This window comes from Lactuca saligna, chromosome 3 (genome assembly GCF_052625555.1).
Source record: "Lactuca saligna cultivar CGN05327 chromosome 3, ASM5262555v1, whole genome shotgun sequence".
Classification (NCBI taxonomy): domain Eukaryota; kingdom Viridiplantae; phylum Streptophyta; class Magnoliopsida; order Asterales; family Asteraceae; genus Lactuca; species Lactuca saligna.
In genome coordinates this window covers 50,736,377-50,756,464 of record NC_136419.1, presented here as the reverse complement: position 1 = coordinate 50,756,464, position 20,088 = coordinate 50,736,377, and the positions used below count along the sequence as shown (strand labels likewise).

The window sequence follows — 20,088 nt, the reverse complement described above, 5'->3', positions numbered from 1 at the left end:
CTAACCCCTTACTATGAATTACAAGTTCAGACGATGTTGTAACTACATATTCATGGGATGTCACAAATTTCGCATGTCCATCCAATGGTCATAATTCACATCAGTGAGAATGGTTCATTTTTTTGTAAAACCAAAATCATATTGAAATTTTGATTTTTTATTTTGAAAATGTCAAACCATTGGTTTTTTATTTCGGTTTTGGTTTTTTGTTTTTTTTTAAAATATTTTTCAGGGTTTTGTTTGTTTTTTTTTTTATTTCATAGATTTCTTCATCAATAAATGTTGCTACAAATTAACAAAAATAAATAATTTGTTAAAACATAATACAAGAGGAAGTTTGTTCACATTTAGTCATTGAACTTCTTAGAGGGAAACGAACTTTCGATTTTGTTCATATTTAGTAACTAAACTTTTTTTTTTTCGTTATCTATTTGCCATTGAATTATTGAAACTGTTCACATTTTACCCTTATGACCGGCAACAGCCGGTCATAAACATAAAATGTGAACAGTTTCAATAGTTCAATGGCAAATAGATAACGAAAAAAAATTAATGACTAAATGTGATAAAAATCGAAAATTCATTACCCTTTCAAGTCATTATCCCTAAATTATATTATTTAATAGTCGATACTCAACTTCTCGTAGCTGATCTATGAATAAAATTAAAGATAATTCTTAATTATGTTACTTTTAACATTATGATTAACTAATTTCGAAACTAATTGTTTGATTTTTTGTAAGGTGACAAAATGAAATTTATAAGGCTATGTAATTTTTAACTATTATTATTGTTAATATCTATGATTTAAAAACCATTTATTTGAAAAAAAATCAGTTATTATAAAAAATTAGTTTGGATTTTTAGTTAAGTTGACATGGCAATTTAGTTTTATATTTAAAAAAGTTTAGTGCTTTAAACTATTTTAACAAAATAATCTTTGAATATTAATATTTCACATTTAATAACACATGAAATATATATATATATATATATATATATATATATATATATATATATATATATATATATATATATATATATATATATACTGTAACACCTTTAGATTTGAGGGACAAATAATCTTAACAAAAATTATAGTATATGTAAGAAGTATTCTATAAATGTAACGAACGCTGAAATCCGACTAATAACGAAGAAGTTAGGCCTTTTTGATCCATAAAAATGGTTGCTTGATCATTTTCTTTGGCCCATGCGCGAGTAAAGTGACTTAGAGTGTAATGGAAGTTAAAGTTTTTCGCATTGGGTCCTTTCTAGCCATGCAAAGGCTTAAGTCGATGAATTTATGGGTTAAGACACCCTAGGATGGTCAGATCTGAAAATTAGTATAGGTGTCTTAACGGATTACGAAATGAAAGTTGATGAAGTTGGATCAGGCAGAGTACATTGGGCATACTCCTGGCTACACCCCATGTAGCCAGTCCTATCCCTGATTAGCCGTTGACTGAGTAGTACACTTCGTGTAAGAAAGAGTATACGTAGCATACATGTTGGGCATTCGACTTTCGTTGACTTTTGACCTTTGGTCAAGATTTAGGGTTTTAGACCATGCGAAGTTGCCCTTAAGCTACTTAGTAGTGGGATTCGGAATCACGAGTTGAGTTATGGACCTTAATTATTAATTACTGTTGGTTATTATGTTGATTAGGCGGAGTCTAGTTTTGGCAGTTCGAGTGAGAGATTTAGTTGTCATTAGTATGAGGTTAGTTTCCTCACTTATGCTTACCTTTTTGGTAGAATAACTGTATTTGTGGTGACCAGTAAGGTCTAACTGATATCTTACATTAGATTGTGTATGTGTGACTGAGACTGCGGATAGTCTTCAAGGTTGCTGATAACCCATAGGGCGTGCTGTTGCCCACTGGGACTGCTAATAGTCACCAGGGTTGCTGAAAACCCATAGTTGTTTAATTTATGATGTGTTGTAGGTGGTATTCTGGGTAACTCACTAAGCTTCATGCTTACAGTTTTTGATTTATGTGTTTCAGGTACTTCTGAGGACCACAGGAAAGCGAAGGTCTGATTGTACACACTCGTTGGGAGATTTGTTATTGGGACAGTTTGAGATACTCTGATATTTTGTGATGATGTTTGTTTAGACACTTATGTTTTTTATGACTTGGTTTGTGAAACTTTATTTTGGTAAATTAAAAATGAAAAATTTTGGTTTAAAATTTGAGTTGTTAGAATTTGGTATCAGAGCCTTGGTTTTAGGGATTTGGATGAACCTCAAGGTAATTCCAAACTAAAACTAAGGATCTGATGATTTTTATAAAAAATTATCAAAGAAATGAAGACTTTTATAGGAGGAAACCCTAGTGAAGCAGTGTGCGCAATCAACTAGATCTTGAGCGGTAGTTTCCGAAAGTACCTCAATTTATAATATGAGTAGTGTAGAGCTAATATTTTATGAGACGGGTAGAACTGGATGCTAGCTAGTGGTAGGATAAGGATCCTACATGAATGGTGTGATAGTGTAGCCTGATTTGTGATGCCTTTAGCCTAGGAGTTCATTCTTATGAGATTGAATATGTTATTGTAAATTTCTTAGCGTATGCTATATAATTGTACATAGTTAGGATTTTATCATCTTAGAATGCTTGATTTAGCCTTTCTTCCTGTTCCTTGTTTTGGTGTGGATTTTAGGTAGAGTCATTTATTTGAATGTCTATCGAGTCTCATATTATGTACAACTGGCATGCGCGAAGCAAATGGCGAGGACAACGAAGATCTTGTGAGGTGGATACGTGATGGGGAGCAGTATGGAGTTAGTGTCTAGATGCTTAGTCGTGGTTCTAAGGAACCAGCAGGGCAAGTCTATAGCTGATCTGAGGAAAAAGACTCCTTGTGATTTAAATTCTCGAGAGGACAACTTGAGACAAATACGGGTCGTTGTAGAAGGTAGTATTGGGCCCATACTACCGAAAGCACCGAATCTGTACGTAGCTCAAGAAGGAATATTAAGGAACTTGTACGAGTGTGTGGGTGATTTGTATACGCTTTAGCCTGCTTTCTGATGGTTTTTCTTGTGTGTTTTAGTATGGTGGTTATCTGAGGTTGAGGCTCCAGTAACCTCGAGAGGCCAAGTGCCAATGATGATGAGATCCACAGGATTGTTGTCGCTGAGGTTGTAACGACCCGTTCCCAGTATGTTGATTTATTGGTAATTATAGTGAGTTTTCCTAGAGGGACTCGGCGAGTTCTAGCCTGACTCGCCGAGTCGGGTCGCGTCTGAGGGCACGCGTGAGCCGGCGACTCGACGAGTCCATATTATGGACTCGGCGAGTCCATATTATGGACTCGGCGAGTCCACCTGTCTGGGTGAAACCCTAAATTTTCCCGGGTTGCCCACTATTTATACCACCTTATAGCCCCCATTCTCGCCTCCCTCACCCTGAGAACACAGTGTTAGAGTCCCAAACCTCCATTGATGAGCTTATATGTGTTTTGGTGCCATTTTGTGAAGGTGTGAAGAAGGAAAAGAAGGAAGAAGCAAGGAGAAGTGTTGTAGTGCAAAGATCCAAGGCCAAATCAGAGCTAATAGAGGTATTTTCGGAGTTCCATCTTATTATATGCTTTAAACTTCCATTAGAGCTCTCCTAAGAGCTAGTTGATGCTTGTTCCAAGCCTTACACTTGCATGAACGTCTTATTAAGTCGATATATCTATGGATCTGAATGTTGGGGTGTTGTAGAGCCCAGATCTACTGTCTTTTTGGGGTTATATTGCATGTTAGCCATAGATCTACCCATTTTATGCATCTTTTAGCCTTGTTTCCCTTATTCATGAGGTTGTGCACGTAAAGTTGGAAACTTTACGTGGTAAAACAGCTTATTGGACTCAGATCTATCAATTGTATGCATTGGATTCAAACAAAATCAAGTAGAAATCAGTTGCATGGCGGCGACTCGGCGAGTCGGAAGAACGACTCGACGAGTCGGGTCGCGAGTCCCGAGTCCTTCAGTTTTATCAGTGTCGAGTGTGCGAGGTGAGTTAGAGAGTGGACTCAGCGAGTTGAGAGTGGACTCAGTGATGGAGGGACTCGACGAGTTTGTTCATACAACTCGGCGAGTCCAAGGCAATCTTCTTGGGATCAAGAACAACTCGTCGAGTCTGTTCATACGACTCGGCGAGTCGGATGAAGATTGTCTGAGTTCTTGGATCAAGTGGGTACTCGTCGAGTCGATGCCAGACTCGACGAGTAGCAGTGAGCAGAAGTGAAAAGTGAGAGTAGGACTCGGCGAGTTGGGTGGCCAACTCGGCGAGTCAGCCCAAAAGAGAGTTGACTTTGACCAAGGGTAAAAGAGTCATTTTACCCCAAGTGCAGTGTTTAGTATTTGATTGAGTGTGTTTATGGACTTGTAGCCGAGGAGATTCAGGAGCAGCCGCCGCTAGCTTTCCGAGTCACACACTCAGCAGCCAGCTTACGAGGTGAGTTTCCTTCCAATAGGAACGGGTCTAAGGCCACAATGCCGGCCCGTACAGTTAGCAGTAGTTCCCGGATTTAGGTCCGATGCAGCAGTTAGTATGTTCGATGCCTTCGTGGTTCGAACAGGATTTGTGTGCTATGTTTTATGTGTTAAGTATTATGTGTTCCGGGCCACGACCCGATGTAGCATGGCGTATATGTGTTATGCGAGTTGATGTGTTATGCCATGCCATGTTCAGTCGGACAGTTCCAGACTTCGGTCCGATGCAGTCAGTTCCGGACTTCGGTCCGATGCAGTAGTTCCGGACCTCGGTCCGATGCAGGGGACAAGGTCCCAGTTAGTTCCGAACTTCGGTCCGATGCAGTCAGTTCCGAACTTCGGTACGATGCATTCAGTTCCGGACTTCGGTCCGATGCAGTAGTTCCGGACTTCGGTCCGATGCAGGGGACAAGGTCCCAGTCAGTTCGGGACTTCGGTCCGATGCAGTTTCCGGGCTTCGGCCCGATGCAGTGGGCAAGGCCCAATATGTGTTTATATGTTATTGTATGGTATGTGGTAGTTTGGGGGAGCTCACTAAGCTTCGTGCTTACAGTTTCAGTTTTGGTTTCAGGTACTTCCGCAAGCAAAGGGAAGAGCTCGGGATGACGGCATCGCACACACTACCGCCTCAGCTTTAGCCTGGGATTGATTTAGTTGTTTGATTTGATGTAGTATGATACAGCTTTCCGCACAGTATTTTATCATGTTTTGGAATACATCACGCATGGTTTTATTATATGATACTCTGATGACAGTTTTGATTATATTAAAAACAACAATTTTTGGGTCGTTTCAAGTTGGTATCAGAGCCCTGGTTTGAGGGATTCGGATACACTTTCGGGTGTATCTGAACTCAAACTAAGGGAAATAAAAGATTTTAATAAAATAAAAATGTTTTACAAACAGAATTTTGAAAACACTTAGAAAGAAAGAATTGCTTTAACAAGATAGAGGTGTGTGCATGCGGTCAGCCGAGCTCAAGTAAGTACTCCCAAATTACCCATACAAATTATTTGTTCAGTTTCAGTTTCAGTAGAACAGCATGCTAGTATAGGGCTAAGGATCTAGGAGAATGCCTTATGTGCCTGTTTATGTGTTACAACTTTATGAGTATTGCATGCTAGAATTGAGTAGACAGTAGTAGGATAGCCTGGTTAGGTTATGCCTGATAGTACGAGCTTAGCATCTTATGCTAGTGCAGTTTCTTGTTATGAGAATAGTTTGCTTGAGTCTGTTTTCCGTGTCCGAATGCTGCTTGCTTTGTGCTTAGTGGGGTTCCGAGTGATGGGAGTTAGCCATTAGGTGAACACGTCACACCACATGTGACTAGGATTGAATAATCTCAGAGTACTGGAACTGGCCCTATTGCGCAGCTCTTGTTTGAGTCCAACCGTTATAGGGACGGGTCTTTTACTCGAAGGATTATCTGATCCTCATCACATGTGATGGTGTTTAGGTAATGGCTAATTGGCGTTGTGAGGAAACCTTCAGCAGCTGAGGACCAGTTGTGTCGAGCTTGAAGTTTCCCTAGGGCAAGCCTAGGATGAGAGTATCAGAGAATGGCAGTAGTAGAAGTGACTTGGTGGAGTCAAGGCGGTTCTTGAGGAAAGTACGGATAGAGGTGGAAGGTAGTAGGGGCCCATACTACTGAAAGCAGAGGATCCGTACTCGAATTAAGGAAGGCCAAGACAAGACCAGGAAGCTAGTAGTAGTATCATGATCCCTTGAGATATTTCAGTGTTCTGATATTGTTATGATATGTTTCAGAATGGTAGTTTTGCATCCGAGGCCAGCAGCCGGCAGTTCAGATGTCGGAGGGGGATCAGGATCGGGATCAGGCCCGGAGGCCGGGCAGATGGATGAGCAGACTAGGGAGTTCCTTTCTTCTGAGGTTACCCGCATCATACTAGAGCAGACTCCTGTGATCTTCGGTTCGATCAAGGAGGGTATTTTAGAGCTGATGGATGAGAGATTGAGTACTTTCCGTGCTGAGATGGCGGCCGTGATGGGGTCACGCACACTTACATTCAGGGAGTTCAGGGCGTGCGGAGCTCCAGAATATCATGGGGCGCGCGACCCCATAGCGAGTACCAGGTGGTTGGCGGATGTGGCCAACGCATTCCGCACTAGCAGATGTCCCGTGGGGGACAAGGTCAGATTGGCGTCCTGTCTTCTGAAGGACAGGGGACGGGATTGGTGGGAGGAGGTTGGACACGCCATCGGGGATGATGCGGCGTTGGATGCTATGACCTGGACTGATTTCTCTACCAGGTTCAGGGCGGAGTTTGCACCGGTCATTGAGGTGCAGCAGCTAGCCAGGGAGTTCCAGGATCTTACCCAGACTACCGAGACAGTGGCGGAGATCACCGCCAAGTTCAGGGAGAGGGCCCTTCTTGTTCCTCAGTATGCAGCCGATGAGGAGATGAAGAAGGCCCGTTATCATGAGATGCTGCGGAGTGACATTCGCATGTTTGTGAGCCGGTCCAGTTGTAAAACGCTGGACGGCATGATTGCTAGAGCCAGAGAGAGGGAGATTGATCTCGAGATGGAGAAGAAGAGGAAACCGGAGGCAGTTTCGGGTTCAGGCAGTATGGGCAAAAAGCCCAAGGTTTCAGATCACAGGTCCAGGGGTCAGCAGAGCCACGGTCGGTGTGGCAAGTGTGGGAGGTTGCACGAGGGGGCGTGCAAGGCAGGGAGTTCCGGCTGCTACAAGTGCGGTCGGACTGGGCATTTGAGTAGGGATTGTACGACCCCTGCCACTACGGTTACAGCATCAGATCTGATTTGCTTTCAGTGCAATCAGAGGGGACACAAAAGGTCCCAGTGTCCCAGTTTAGCTGCAGCAGGGAAGGTGGTTGCACCTGCCCCTGCCACCTTGAGGATTACGGATGGCCGGCAGGGCCGAGCTGATGCGCCAGTGGCGAAGAGTAGGGCATTTTAGATGACAGCAGAGGAGGCGCGAGCGACTCCTGATGTGGTGACGGGTATGAATCTTTCCTTCATCTTTTGTTATTATATTGCTTGAATATTACTTGATGATATGTTTTATTTAGGGTCGTTCTCGGTGAACGGCATCCCTGCTTTGGTATTGTTCGATTCGGGGGCTACCCGATCATTTGTATCGCTTGCGCTTAGCAAGAGACTTAGCAGAGCTCCCGAGGAGCTGGATTGCCCACTAGAGGTTGAGATAGCAGATGATAGGACCATGAGGGTCGGCAGAGTACATAGAGGGTGTTCCCTTCAGATATTTGATGAGCAGTTTTCAGTGGACCTGGTTCCTATTCCCCTGCGTGGGAATAAAGTTATTGTGGGCATGGATTGGCTGAGCCCCAATGGGGCGGTGATTGATTGTGAGCTACAGCTAGTGAGGGTTCGCGCTCCCAGTGGGGGAGAGATAGTGATTCAGGGCGAGAGGCCCCAGCGAGGACCGATCTTTTGTTCCGCCGCGAGGGCAAGGCGCTATGTTCAGCAGGGTTGCGCCGGTTTTGTAGCTTACGTCTTGGATGCCCGGGAGAAGGGCAAGACGGCAATTGATGATGTTCCTGTTGTTCGTGATTACCCGGATGTATTTCCCGAGGATTTTCCGGGGATACCTCCAGAGAGACAGGTTGAGTTCAGGATCGATCTAGTTCCTGGTGCGGCTCCGATAGCCAAAGCACCATATCGGCTAGCTCCCCCTGAGATGCAGGAGTTGTCTACGCAGCTTCAGGAGCTGTTAGACAAGGGTTTCATTCGGCCGAGCAGTTCGCCTTGGGGAGCGCCGATCTTATTTGTGAGGAAGAAGGATGGGTCGCATCGTATGTGCATTGATTATCGGGAGTTGAATAAAGTAACGGTGAAGAACCGTTACCCACTTTCGAGGATAGATGACTTGTTTGATCAGCTTCAGGGAGCGTCTTGGTTCTCCAAGATCGATCTACGCTCCGGTTATCATCAGATGAGGGTTAGAGATGAGGACGTACAGAAGACTGCTTTCAGGACCCGGTATGGTCATTATGAGTTCGTGGTGATGCCTTTTGGGCTCACCAATGCCCCATCCGCGTTCATGGATCTCATGAACCGCGTGTGCAGACCGATGCTGGATCAGTCAGCGATAGTATTCATAGATGACATCTTGGTATATTCCAAGACTCAGGGGCAGCACGAGGAGCACCTGCGGGAGGTGTTGGAGACTTTGAGGAGGGAGAGACTTTTCGCTAAGTTCTCCAAGTGCAAGTTCTGGTTGCGCGAGGTGCAGTTTCTTGGGCATCTCGTTAACCAGAAGGGTATTTTGGTTGATCCGGCCAAGATTGAGGCCGTGATGCAGTGGGAGGTCCCGAGGTCTCCATCTGAGATTCGGAGCTTCCTAGGGTTGGCAGGGTATTATCGGAGATTTATTCAGGACTTCTCCAAGATAGCAGTGCCGCTCACCCGACTAACCAAGAAGTCGGTGGTATTCCGTTGGGGGCCTGAGCAGCAAGCGGCGTTCGAGACTCTCAGACAGAAATTGTGCGAGGCTCCGATCCTTACCTTGCCAGAGGGTGTAGAGGATTTCGTAGTCTATTGTGATGCTTCGATCACAGGTATGGGAGCAGTATTGATGCAGCGAGGCCATGTGGTAGCTTATGCCTCGAGACAGTTGAAGCCTCACGAGGCTAATTATCCTACCCACGATTTGGAGCTGGGGGCGGTTGTGTTTGCCCTCAAGATTTGGAGACATTACCTTTATGGGGTCCGCTGTACTATATACACGGATCACAAGAGTTTGAGATATCTTATGGATTAGCCGAGTTTGAACATGAGGCAGAGGAGATGGTTAGACGTGCTGAAGGACTATGACTGTGAGATCCTTTATCATCCAGGGAAGGCCAATGTGGTGGCCGACGCCCTGAGCCGCAAGGTGTCGACGGCCCCTATCAGAGATCTGTGTATGAGGATGACAGTGATCACTCCCTTGTTGGAGCGGATCAAGGAGGCTCAGATGGAGGGTCTCAAGGAGGAGAGGCAGAAGTGTGAGAGGATAGTGGGCCGAGTAGCTTCATTTGATTATGACAGTCGTGGTTTGTTGTCACCTCATGGTAGGATATGGGTACCGTACTGGGGTGGGGTACGTCAAGTATTGATGGACAAGGCTCATAAGTCTCGGTTTTCTATCCACCCAGGGGCGACGAAGATGTATCGAGATCTTCGATCTGATTATTGGTGGCCCTGCATGAAGCGAGATGTTGCTTGGTATGTGGAGAGATGTTTGACCTGTCGGAAGGTCAAGGCGGAGCACCAGAGACCTCACGGCAAGATGCAGCCGTTAGACATTCCCGTGTGGAAATGGGAGGATATCACCATGGATTTTGTCACCAAACTCCCTAGGACCGCAGGCGGGGTGGACTCGATATGGGTAGTAGTGGATCGGTTGACGAAGAGTGCCCATTTTATTCCAATTCAGGAGAGTATATCGGCGGAAAAGTTAGCCGATATCTATGTGCGAGAGATTGTGGCACGTCATGGAGTGCCGGTATCGGTGGTGTCGGACCGAGATGTTCGTTTCACGTCCAGATTCTGGAAGCGATTCCACGACGAGATGGGTACTCGTCTCCATTTCAGCACCGCTTTCCATCCTCAGACTGACGGGCAGAGCGAGAGGACGATTCAGACTCTCGAGGACATGCTTAGGGCATGTGTTCTAGACTTTGGGGGCAGTTGGGATACGTATCTTCCGTTAGCGGAATTCTCGTATAACAACAGTTATCATGCGAGCATTGATCGACCTCCTTTTGAGATGTTATATGGCAGGAAGTGCAGGACCCCGATTTGTTGGGGTGAGGTCGGTCAGCGGGTCATAGGGAGCACCGAAGTGGTGCTCAAGACGACGGAGTTGATCCAGCAGGTCCGTAGTAGGCTGCAGACTGCGCAGAGTCGGCAGAAGAGCTACGCCGACAGGAGGCGTTCAGACTTGGAGTTCCAGGTGGGAGAAATGGTTCTTCTGAAAGTCTCACCTTGGAAAGGTGTCATCAGGTTCCGGAAGAGGGGCAAATTGGGCCCCAGATTCATTGGTCCTTTCAGGGTTTTGGCCCGGGTGGGTCGGGTTGCTTATCGGTTAGATCTCCCTGAGGAGCTTAGTCAGATACACAACACCTTCCACGTGTCGCAGTTGAGGAAGTGTTTGGTGGATGAGACAGCAGTCGTTCCCTTAGGGGACATTCAGGTTGATAGCGGCCTAAATTATATCGAGAAGCCGGTCGCGATTCTGGAACGGAAGACCAAGACCTTGAGGAACAAGGTAATTCAGCTAGTAAAGGTGCAGTGGCAGCACCGGAAGGGGTCTGAATGGACGTGGGAGGCTGAGGAGGAGATGAGAGCGCATTACCCGGAGTTATTTGCAGATCCAGTCGTAGCAGACTTCGAGGACGAAGTCTGAGACAAGTGGGGGAGAATTGTAACGACCCGTTCCCGGTATGTTGATTTATTGGTAATTATAGTGAGTTTTCCTAGAGGGACTCGGCGAGTTCTAGCCTGACTCGCCGAGTCGGGTCGCGTCTGAGGGCACGCGTGAGCCGGCGACTCGACGAGTCCATATTATGGACTCGGCGAGTCCATATTATGGACTCGGCGAGTCCACCTGTCTGGGTGAAACCCTAAATTTTCCCGGGTTGCCCACTATTTATACCACCTTATAGACCCCATTCTCGCCTCCCTCACCCTGAGAACACAGTGTTAGAGTCCCAAACCTCCATTGATGAGCTTATATGTGTTTTGGTGCCATTTTGTGAAGGTGTGAAGAAGGAAAAGAAGGAAGAAGCAAGGAGAAGTGTTGTAGTGCAAAGATCCAAGGCCAAATCAGAGCTAATAGTGGTATTTTCGGAGTTCCATCTTATTATATGCTTTAAACTTCCATTAGAGCTCTCCTAAGAGCTAGTTGATGCTTGTTCCAAGCCTTACACTTGCATGAACGTCTTATTAAGTCGATATATCTATGGATCTGAATGTTGGGGTGTTGTAGAGCCCAGATCTACTGTCTTTTTGGGGTTATATTGCATGTTAGCCATAGATCTACCCATTTTATGCATCTTTTAGCCTTGTTTCCCTTATTCATGAGGTTGTGCACGTAAAGTTGGAAACTTTACGTGGTAAAACAGCTTATTGGACTCAGATCTATCAATTGTATGCATTGGATTCAAACAAAATCAAGTAGAAATCAGTTGCATGGCGGCGACTCGACGAGTCGGAAGAACGACTCGACGAGTCGGGTCGCGAGTCCCGAGTCCTTCAGTTTTATCAGTGTCGAGTGTGCGAGGTGAGTTAGAGAGTGGACTCAGCGAGTTGAGAGTGGACTCAGTGATGGAGGGACTCGACGAGTTTGTTCATACAACTCGGCGAGTCCAAGGCAATCTTCTTGGGATCAAGAACAACTCGTCGAGTCTGTTCATACGACTCGGCGAGTCGGATGAAGATTGTCTGAGTTCTTGGATCAAGTGGGTACTCGTCGAGTCGATGCCAGACTCGACGAGTAGCAGTGAGCAGAAGTGAAAAGTGAGAGTAGGACTCGGCGAGTTGGGTGGCCAACTCGGCGAGTCAGCCCAAAAGAGAGTTGACTTTGACCAAGGGTAAAAGAGTCATTTTACCCCAAGTGCAGTGTTTAGTATTTGATTGAGTGTGTTTATGGACTTGTAGCCGAGGAGATTCAGGAGCAGCCGCCGCTAGCTTTCCGAGTCACACACTCAGCAGCCAGCTTACGAGGTGAGTTTCCTTCCAATAGGAACGGGTCTAAGGCCACAATGCCGGCCCGTACAGTTAGCAGTAGTTCCCGGATTTAGGTCCGATGCAGCAGTTAGTATGTTCGATGCCTTCGTGGTTCGAACAGGATTTGTGTGCTATGTTTTATGTGTTAAGTATTATGTGTTCCGGGCCACGGCCCGATGTAGCATGGCGTATATGTGTTATGCGAGTTGATGTGTTATGCCATGCCATGTTCAGTCAGACAGTTCCGGACATCAGTCCGATGCAGTCAGTTCCGGACTTCGGTCCGATGCAGTAGTTCCGGACCTCGGTCCGATGCAGGGGACAAGGTCCCAGTTAGTTCCGGACTTCGGTCCGATGCAGTCAGTTCCGGACTTCGGTCCGATGCAGTAGTTCCGGACTTCGGTCCGATGCAGGGGACAAGGTCCCAGTCAGTTCCGGACTTCGGTCCGATGCAGTTTCCGGGCTTCGGCCCGATGCAGTGGGCAAGGCCCAATATGTGTTTATATGTTATTGTATGGTATGTGGTAGTTTGGGGGAGCTCACTAAGCTTCGTGCTTACAGTTTCAGTTTTGGTTTCAGGTACTTCCGCAAGCAAAGGGAAGAGCTCGGGATGACGGCATCGCACACACTACCGCCTCAGCTTTAGCCTGGGATTGATTTAGTTGTTTGATTTGATGTAGTATGATACAGCTTTCCGCACAGTATTTTATCATGTTTTGGAATACATCACGCATGGTTTTATTATATGATACTCTGATGACAGTTTTGATTATATTAAAAACAAAAATTTTTGGGTCGTATTTTTGGGTCGTTTCAGAGGTGGCCATAAAAAATAGAGGGGCTATCCCCGAGATGTTTGGTTCTATCAAGACTATGCTGATTGAGACTTTCGAAGAGCATTATGATGTCGTCACTGAGGTTGTTGCTGTCGTAGCCACTGCAACTGTTGCTGCTACGAGACCACATGGGGGTGATTCGTTATGGTACTAGGAATTCAACAACATGAAGCCACCCGAGTTTAATGGGACCCAGGATCTAGTTGTTGATATGATATGGATTTCTGATGTTGATGGATGTTTTTACACTTGCTCCTGTCCGGAGAATCTGAGGGTTCATTCCACGTTGAACCTGCTTCGCTTGGGAGTGAAGGATAGGTGGAAGTTTGTGACAACTGATTATACTATTGCAAAGCATTCTGTGGTGACCTGGGAGAGTTTTACTAAGATTTTTAGAGATGAGTTTGTTCCAGTGGTTGAGAGAGAGAGAGAGAGGTTGGCCCAGGAGCTCATGTCTCTTAAGCAGAAAACAGAGACGATGACTAAGATCACTCGGATGTTTCATGTGAGGGACTTGTTCTTCCATGAGCACATGTCTACTTAGCAGGCACGTGTGAGTTGGTATTTGAGTATTCTGAGGACGGATATCCATGATTTTATGGCGAACACTTCATATTGGACATTGGTTGAGCTGTTGACCAATGCTAGGAGGAGAGAGATTGAGATGGAGACATAGGTTAGGGAGGAGAGGGATATCCAGGTGAGAGATAAGAGGATAGTGCATTCGTAACCAATGACTAAGGGGCCTAAGTCCACCGACCCAAGAGCTGGATGACAAAAGGTCCGCATTTGCGGAAAGTGTGGCAAGGGACATGAGGGACCCTGTCGGTCAACGACGACTTGCTACCTGTGTGGAACGGAGTGGCATTTGGCCAGGGATTGCCTCAAAGTATTTTGAGTTTGCTTAATTGAAACCAGAAGAGACACATGTGGGCCGAGTGTCCTCAGCTGGCATCTAGGGCAGTTTAGACTCTAGTCCCCGTGACCCTGCGTATTATTGATGGCCGGCAGGGGAAGGCCAATGCACTGAGGGCTCGAGGGAGAACATTTCAGTTGATAGCAGAAAAGGCTTGGGCATCTCAAGACTTCATGGCTGATATGTGTTCTTTATTATTATGTTGATTTATTTATGTTGCTTATATTATTGATTGTGTAGGTAGTTTACTTGTGAATTTCATTCATGTGCTTGTGATGTCTGACTCAGGTGTGATTCGATATTTTGTGTCATCATCTTTTTGTTGCGGTTTTAGTATTATGCGAGAGACTCTAAGCAGGCCCTTGAGAGTCTTTATACATGATGAGCGGTCAGTCTCCACTGCTGATATCTACCAGGGTTGTGTGTTAGAGATCTTCGGTGTTGGTCCAAACCTTTTTAATTTTTTATTTCTTTTATAAAAAATTATTAAAATAAAATAGAAAATACAAATTTTATTTTTAATTTTTCCTTTAATAAAAAACAATTAAATAAAAAAAAAATTGCAAAATAACAAAAAAAAATAAGGGCAAAATCGTCATTAAGAAGAAGTTCATAACAAATTCGATCAAACTCGCAACAAAACGAAAATTTTGGACCTCTGGTTCTAGTCCAAACCTTTTTGGACAAAAATAAACAATTTTCACATAACCACATGGACCATTTGTACAGTTTTATCATTTTCCAATACCACATGGACCATTTGTACAGTTTTATCATTTTCCAATACCACATGGACCATTTGTACAGTTTTATCATTTTCCAATGGCATTTTTCTTTATATAAATATGAGTATAAAAACATTTGAAAATTTAAGTATAACAAACATTCTTCGGCTTAAAAATTTAGCCAACACAAATAAAAAAAAATCAAAAATCAATACAATAAAGCTGCAAAATGGAATTAACAATAAGATATGAATCAAAAAGCACCATTTCGTCCATTTCTAGCATTGAAACTAGATTTCAATGAACGAGTTAATAAACTAAGAGGTTAATAAGGTAATAATGTTTTGCTTTTGTCCACATTACCTATCTAAGTTTTTATTTATTTATTTATTTATTTATTTTTACATATTACACCAACATGGTTGTTATAATCATTTAAAGAAGGGTAACAAAGTTTAATTTTGTCAACATTAGGTCTCTATTTTTAATATTTGTATCATTTCATCTAACTATTTTACAATTTATATTAGTATCTAGTTAGATGACTTCATCATTTTAGTCGTTCATTCATCATAACCACAGTTTCATTTGAATTGTTAGATAACAACTTTTTGTCGTATCTACAAAATAATAGTAATAACAATAATCAAAGTCTTAATGATTAAGGTTATGTTTGGCACGTCATAACTAGCTGATAAGTACTTTATTTTTTCGATCATTTTTAAGTTGTCATGTTTGGCAAACCAAAAAATAGCTTATAAGCTAGGGTCTTAAAAAGTTACTTAGAATAGTTTTTTAAAAGTTTTTTCTTTATTTTTTTTAATTTCCAAATATATCCCTTAATTAATTAAGAAAACATATTTTTTAAATGTCATTTTATGTCATTATATAAATTTTAAATAGCTTATAAGCCAGTAAATGTTAAAGTAAAGGAGTATCACCGAAAAAAATAAAGTATCCCTGATAAGTAATGGCTCCTCCAATGGGATATCCCCGATACACCATTACTTATCAGAGATACCCCATTACTTGTCGGGGATACTCTTTTACTTTGACCATGTCTCTGCCACTTGCTTATAAACTATCTTAAATTTATATAATGACATAAATTGACATTTAAAAAATATGTTTTCTAAATTAATTAAGGGGTATATTTGGAAATTAAAAAAAACCTTTTAAATAGTTTTTTAAAATGCTAGTTTATAAGCTACTTTTTGGCTTGCTAAACATGATAACTTAAAAAAGATCAAAAAATAAACTAGCTTATCAGGTAGTTGTGGCGCGCCAAACATAGCTTTAATCATTAAGACTTTGATTATTATTAGTTTTTTATTTAATTTTTTGTTTTTTTTATTTATTATTATTATTATTATTATTATTATTATTATTTTGTAAAGGTAACAAAAAATTGTTATGTAACATTTCAATTAAAACCATAATTGTGGTGAATGGACGACTAAAATGTGAAGATAAAATGATAAAACCATCTAACTTGATACTAATATAAATTGTAAAAGAGTTATATGAAATTATTAAAATATTAAAAATAGGGATCTAATGTGGACAAAATTAAATCTTATTACCCATTTTTAAACGATTATAACAATCATGTTAGTATAATATGTATAAAAAAAATCTTAGGAACTTAATGTGGATAAAATTAAAACCTTATTACCTTTTTTAAACGGTGATAACAAACCATATTAATGTAATATGTACAAAAACTAGGTCATTAACCCTTTTAATCAACATAGTAAACTCTTCCAAATATCAATTAACATAATAACAATTGCATATTATCTATAGAGATGAAATGAGGAACAAAATCTTGAGCCTTGAATCTCTATTCACATCAAATTCAGGGACATCGGTAAAATCTACCACTATTATAACCGTTGCAACTTTGAATCTAGAAAAAAAAAAGATGATGTTCTAGTGAAGTTTTGTAGAGAATCAGTAGCATCATTCAAATAGATATGAACAAATCGAAATGATTTAGGAACACCCGTAACCGCCTTTATCTAGTAAAGCCCACTAGCACCATCCATTTCCAGATATCATTGTTCAACAACCTATATGAAACTCAACGCATCAAAATATCATATTTATCCAACTTAATTTTTAAATGTCATATTTACCTTTCATAACTTTCAAAATATCATATATGACATTTTCAAACATCAAAATATCATATGTTATTTTTAAATATCAAAATATCGTATATTTCCTTCTTAAATATCAAAATATTATAATATGTCCTTAAATATCATAATATTTAGGGTAATATCTAAAATATCATTCATTTACAATATTACAATAATCAACAAAAAAATTTTTAAGCAATCAATGCGATGATTCCAAAGAGATAGTTGAAGATTGTGTGTTATAAAACGACATTCTAATAATTTAGAAGTAGTTACTTTATCGATTTAGATGTAGAAATAATGGGGAAAGTTCTTTTTAATTTTACACGTAATTCTAAGATATAAAAATTTATAAAGCGGTAAAAGTATTATAATTTTATTTTGGATAAATAATAATATGAAGGTTCAATATTAAATTAAAAGTAATTATGATATTGATTTTTAAGAAGGCCAATATAAAATATTATTTGACCAGGAAAGCCCGATTACATATCAATGCCATTTTAGTCACGTCCTTTTACGTTTTTCAGAAATTACCCTATATACAGGCCCAAACGCTGTGAGGATGTGACAACAAAGACATAGGATCTTGAAACGTGGTAGGCAAGTGTCTGCAAATTTCATCGATACTCCGGTCACCGTTATATATATCTTCGAACAATCCGAAACTTCTAATCGCTTCTTCTAATTTGAAAATCTCTCGAATTCTCCGGGCAACTTACCATTTGTTAATGGTAATCGTCCCTCACCAGTTCATGTTCTCTTCCCTCCCTTCAAGAAACATCTTTCCGCTTGGATTTCGCAAGGAGGTTTGGCGCTACCGCTGAATCGGCGCCGAACCTAGAATTTCAACCTATAACCGTCGTCTTCCGCCGTTTAGTTTAGTCGAGAAGCATGTTGGCTTTCAAGCAGAAGAAGGATCAGGTCAGGAAAAGCGGAGGCAAGCGAATTCTGATCAAGATAAACGTCGTCGGAAGCTCCGGACCCATCCGTTTTGTGGTTAATGAGGAGGAGGTGGTGGCTGCCGTCATCGAAACCGCTCTCAAGTCCTACGCTCGTGAGGATCGTCTTCCTGTTCTTGGCACCAAATTCAGTGACTTCTTTCTGTATACTCCAGTCGTCGGAACAGAAGGTACATTCCTACCACACTAACAAATCTTTTGTATGTAAGAACTTTGAATTTATTATTGCATGTAATTGTGGGTTTATAGAACTAAGATTCTGATGAATTTGATGCAGCTTTGGGTCCATGGGAGATGATTGGATCGTTCGGAGTGAGGAACTTCATGTTATGGAAGAAGCCTGGGCAGTCGGAGGGTGTGGCGGAGATTACGCGGAAGAGGTCCGGCAAGTGGAAGTCATGGCTTAGTAGATCACTTAGTTTAAAAGCAAACCAATAAAAAAATCGAGCTAGTTTGATTTGGTGGGTCATAAGAATTCATCTTTCCTTTGTCTAATAAGAATGAAGCAGATGGCACCTCTCATCTCATGTCATGAAAATCGTACCCTTTCATACTCGTGATGAGCAATTCCAGGATAGAGTGGGTTTAATTTGTTACTAGATATGTTGTCATATCTTGGTTATCCAAAAGATTATCATTGCAATCTAAATATATCTTAACCAATCCGAAAAAATACCATATATTTGATTCCATAAACAAATATAAGATTCAATAACGTAGCAGATAGCTTAACATTGTGTGACATTGTGTTTGGCGCGCCACAGTTAGCTGATAAGCTAGTTTATTTTCCGAACTTTTTTATGTTGTTGTGTTTGGTAAACCAAAAAGTAGCTTATAATCTAATTTATAAACTAACTTTTTGAAAAGCTAGTTAGACTAGTTTTTTATGAGCTTTTTTAAAAACTTCTACATACATCCCTTAATTAATTATATAAACACATTATCTTACATGTCTTTTTATGTAATTCTATATCTTTCAGCTAGTTTTATTAAACGTTATTTTTTATCAGCTAATTTTTCAGTTATTAACTAACTTTTTATATATTTAACAGCTAGCTTTTCAGCTAATAGTTAGTTTTTCAGCTACTACGCCAAACATAGCATAACTAGAAAATATTAAGGTTGCTTTTGATTCGCATAAAGATTTTGAAAGAAATGAAATTTGTCAAATGAATTAGAATCTGAATGTACTAGAAATTTAAATGCGTTTTGTTGACATGGAATGAAATCTGTTTTCTGTTTGGTTTGTTGATTTCACAAAGGAATTGGAAAACGAATTTTGTAATATGTCATTTTTTTATTAAACTTTTTTTTATAAAATATAAATTTAAAAATAACTAACATGTATTTCATCGAACACATAAAAATCATAAAAACATTTTTAAAATTGAAATAAAACGATTATATATTATATTATAAATCAACAAATGGCATTCATTATTTCCAATCCAAATAAAATAAAATAAAATAGAAAGTTAACCACACACTATGAGTGTGTTTGACAAAAGTAGTTGTTAGCTGGAAGCAGGTAGCTGGTAGCGGGTAGTGAATAGCATGTAGCGGGTAGTTGGTAGCGAGAAGCTGTAACTTTTATTTTTTATATGAATATTTAGCAAAAGTAGCTTGAAGCTTTTGAAATATATAATTACATAAAAGGACAATTGATTAAAAATAAATAAATAAATAAATATATAAATATAGTTTTAAGGAGAATTATAGAAATTGATTTCAAAAGTTCAGTAGCGTTTTGTTAAACGCATGAAGTAGCTTTTAGATTTGGAACGTTTTTTTTAAACTAAAAGCTAAACGCTCGTACTACCAAACGAAGTTTTTTGTTAAACTAGAGTGTTTTCTTAAAAGCTAAAAGCTAGAAGCTCCAAAACGCTTCCAACAGCTCCGTGCCAAACACTGTCTAAATACCTAGTTCATAATCATATCACTCTTACAACATGAACCTCACAAAATCCTCTCGATCTTCTCCTTCCAAATTCCAAAAACTTAACATGGTTTCTGGATCACACATTATTTTCCTATTTGCTTTGAACCTATCAAAGGCACTCAATGAATGCATTTTTGAAATTTCAGGAATCACTATTGAAGCTTTTTTTGTACTTATTTTTCTCCCAGTATTGCTTGATTCATTCTATCAGCTGCTTTTTCAAGTTTTTCTCCAAGGACGTTAGCTGCAATAGTTATTCCATTAATAACAACATCAACTCTTTTGCTCTTCATTTTCTATGGGTTGCTCTTCAAAACCATCTTCTATTTGTTCAGATTGCTCTTCGTTGTTTGCATCTTC

The 20,088-nt window shown here is 41.0% G+C and overlaps 1 protein-coding gene across 1 annotated transcript; it reads left to right on the top strand.

The window, feature by feature from the left end:
- Positions 1-17,400: 17,400 nt before the first annotated feature.
- LOC145033655 (uncharacterized) lies at positions 17,401-18,542 on the top strand. Its single transcript, XM_078982233.1, has 2 exons — positions 17,401-17,959; positions 18,067-18,542. The coding sequence occupies exons 1-2, from the start codon at positions 17,722-17,724 to the stop codon at positions 18,225-18,227; spliced, it is 399 nt and encodes a 132-aa protein (XP_078838359.1). The 5' UTR covers positions 17,401-17,721; the 3' UTR covers positions 18,228-18,542.
- Positions 18,543-20,088: the final 1,546 nt, after the last annotated feature.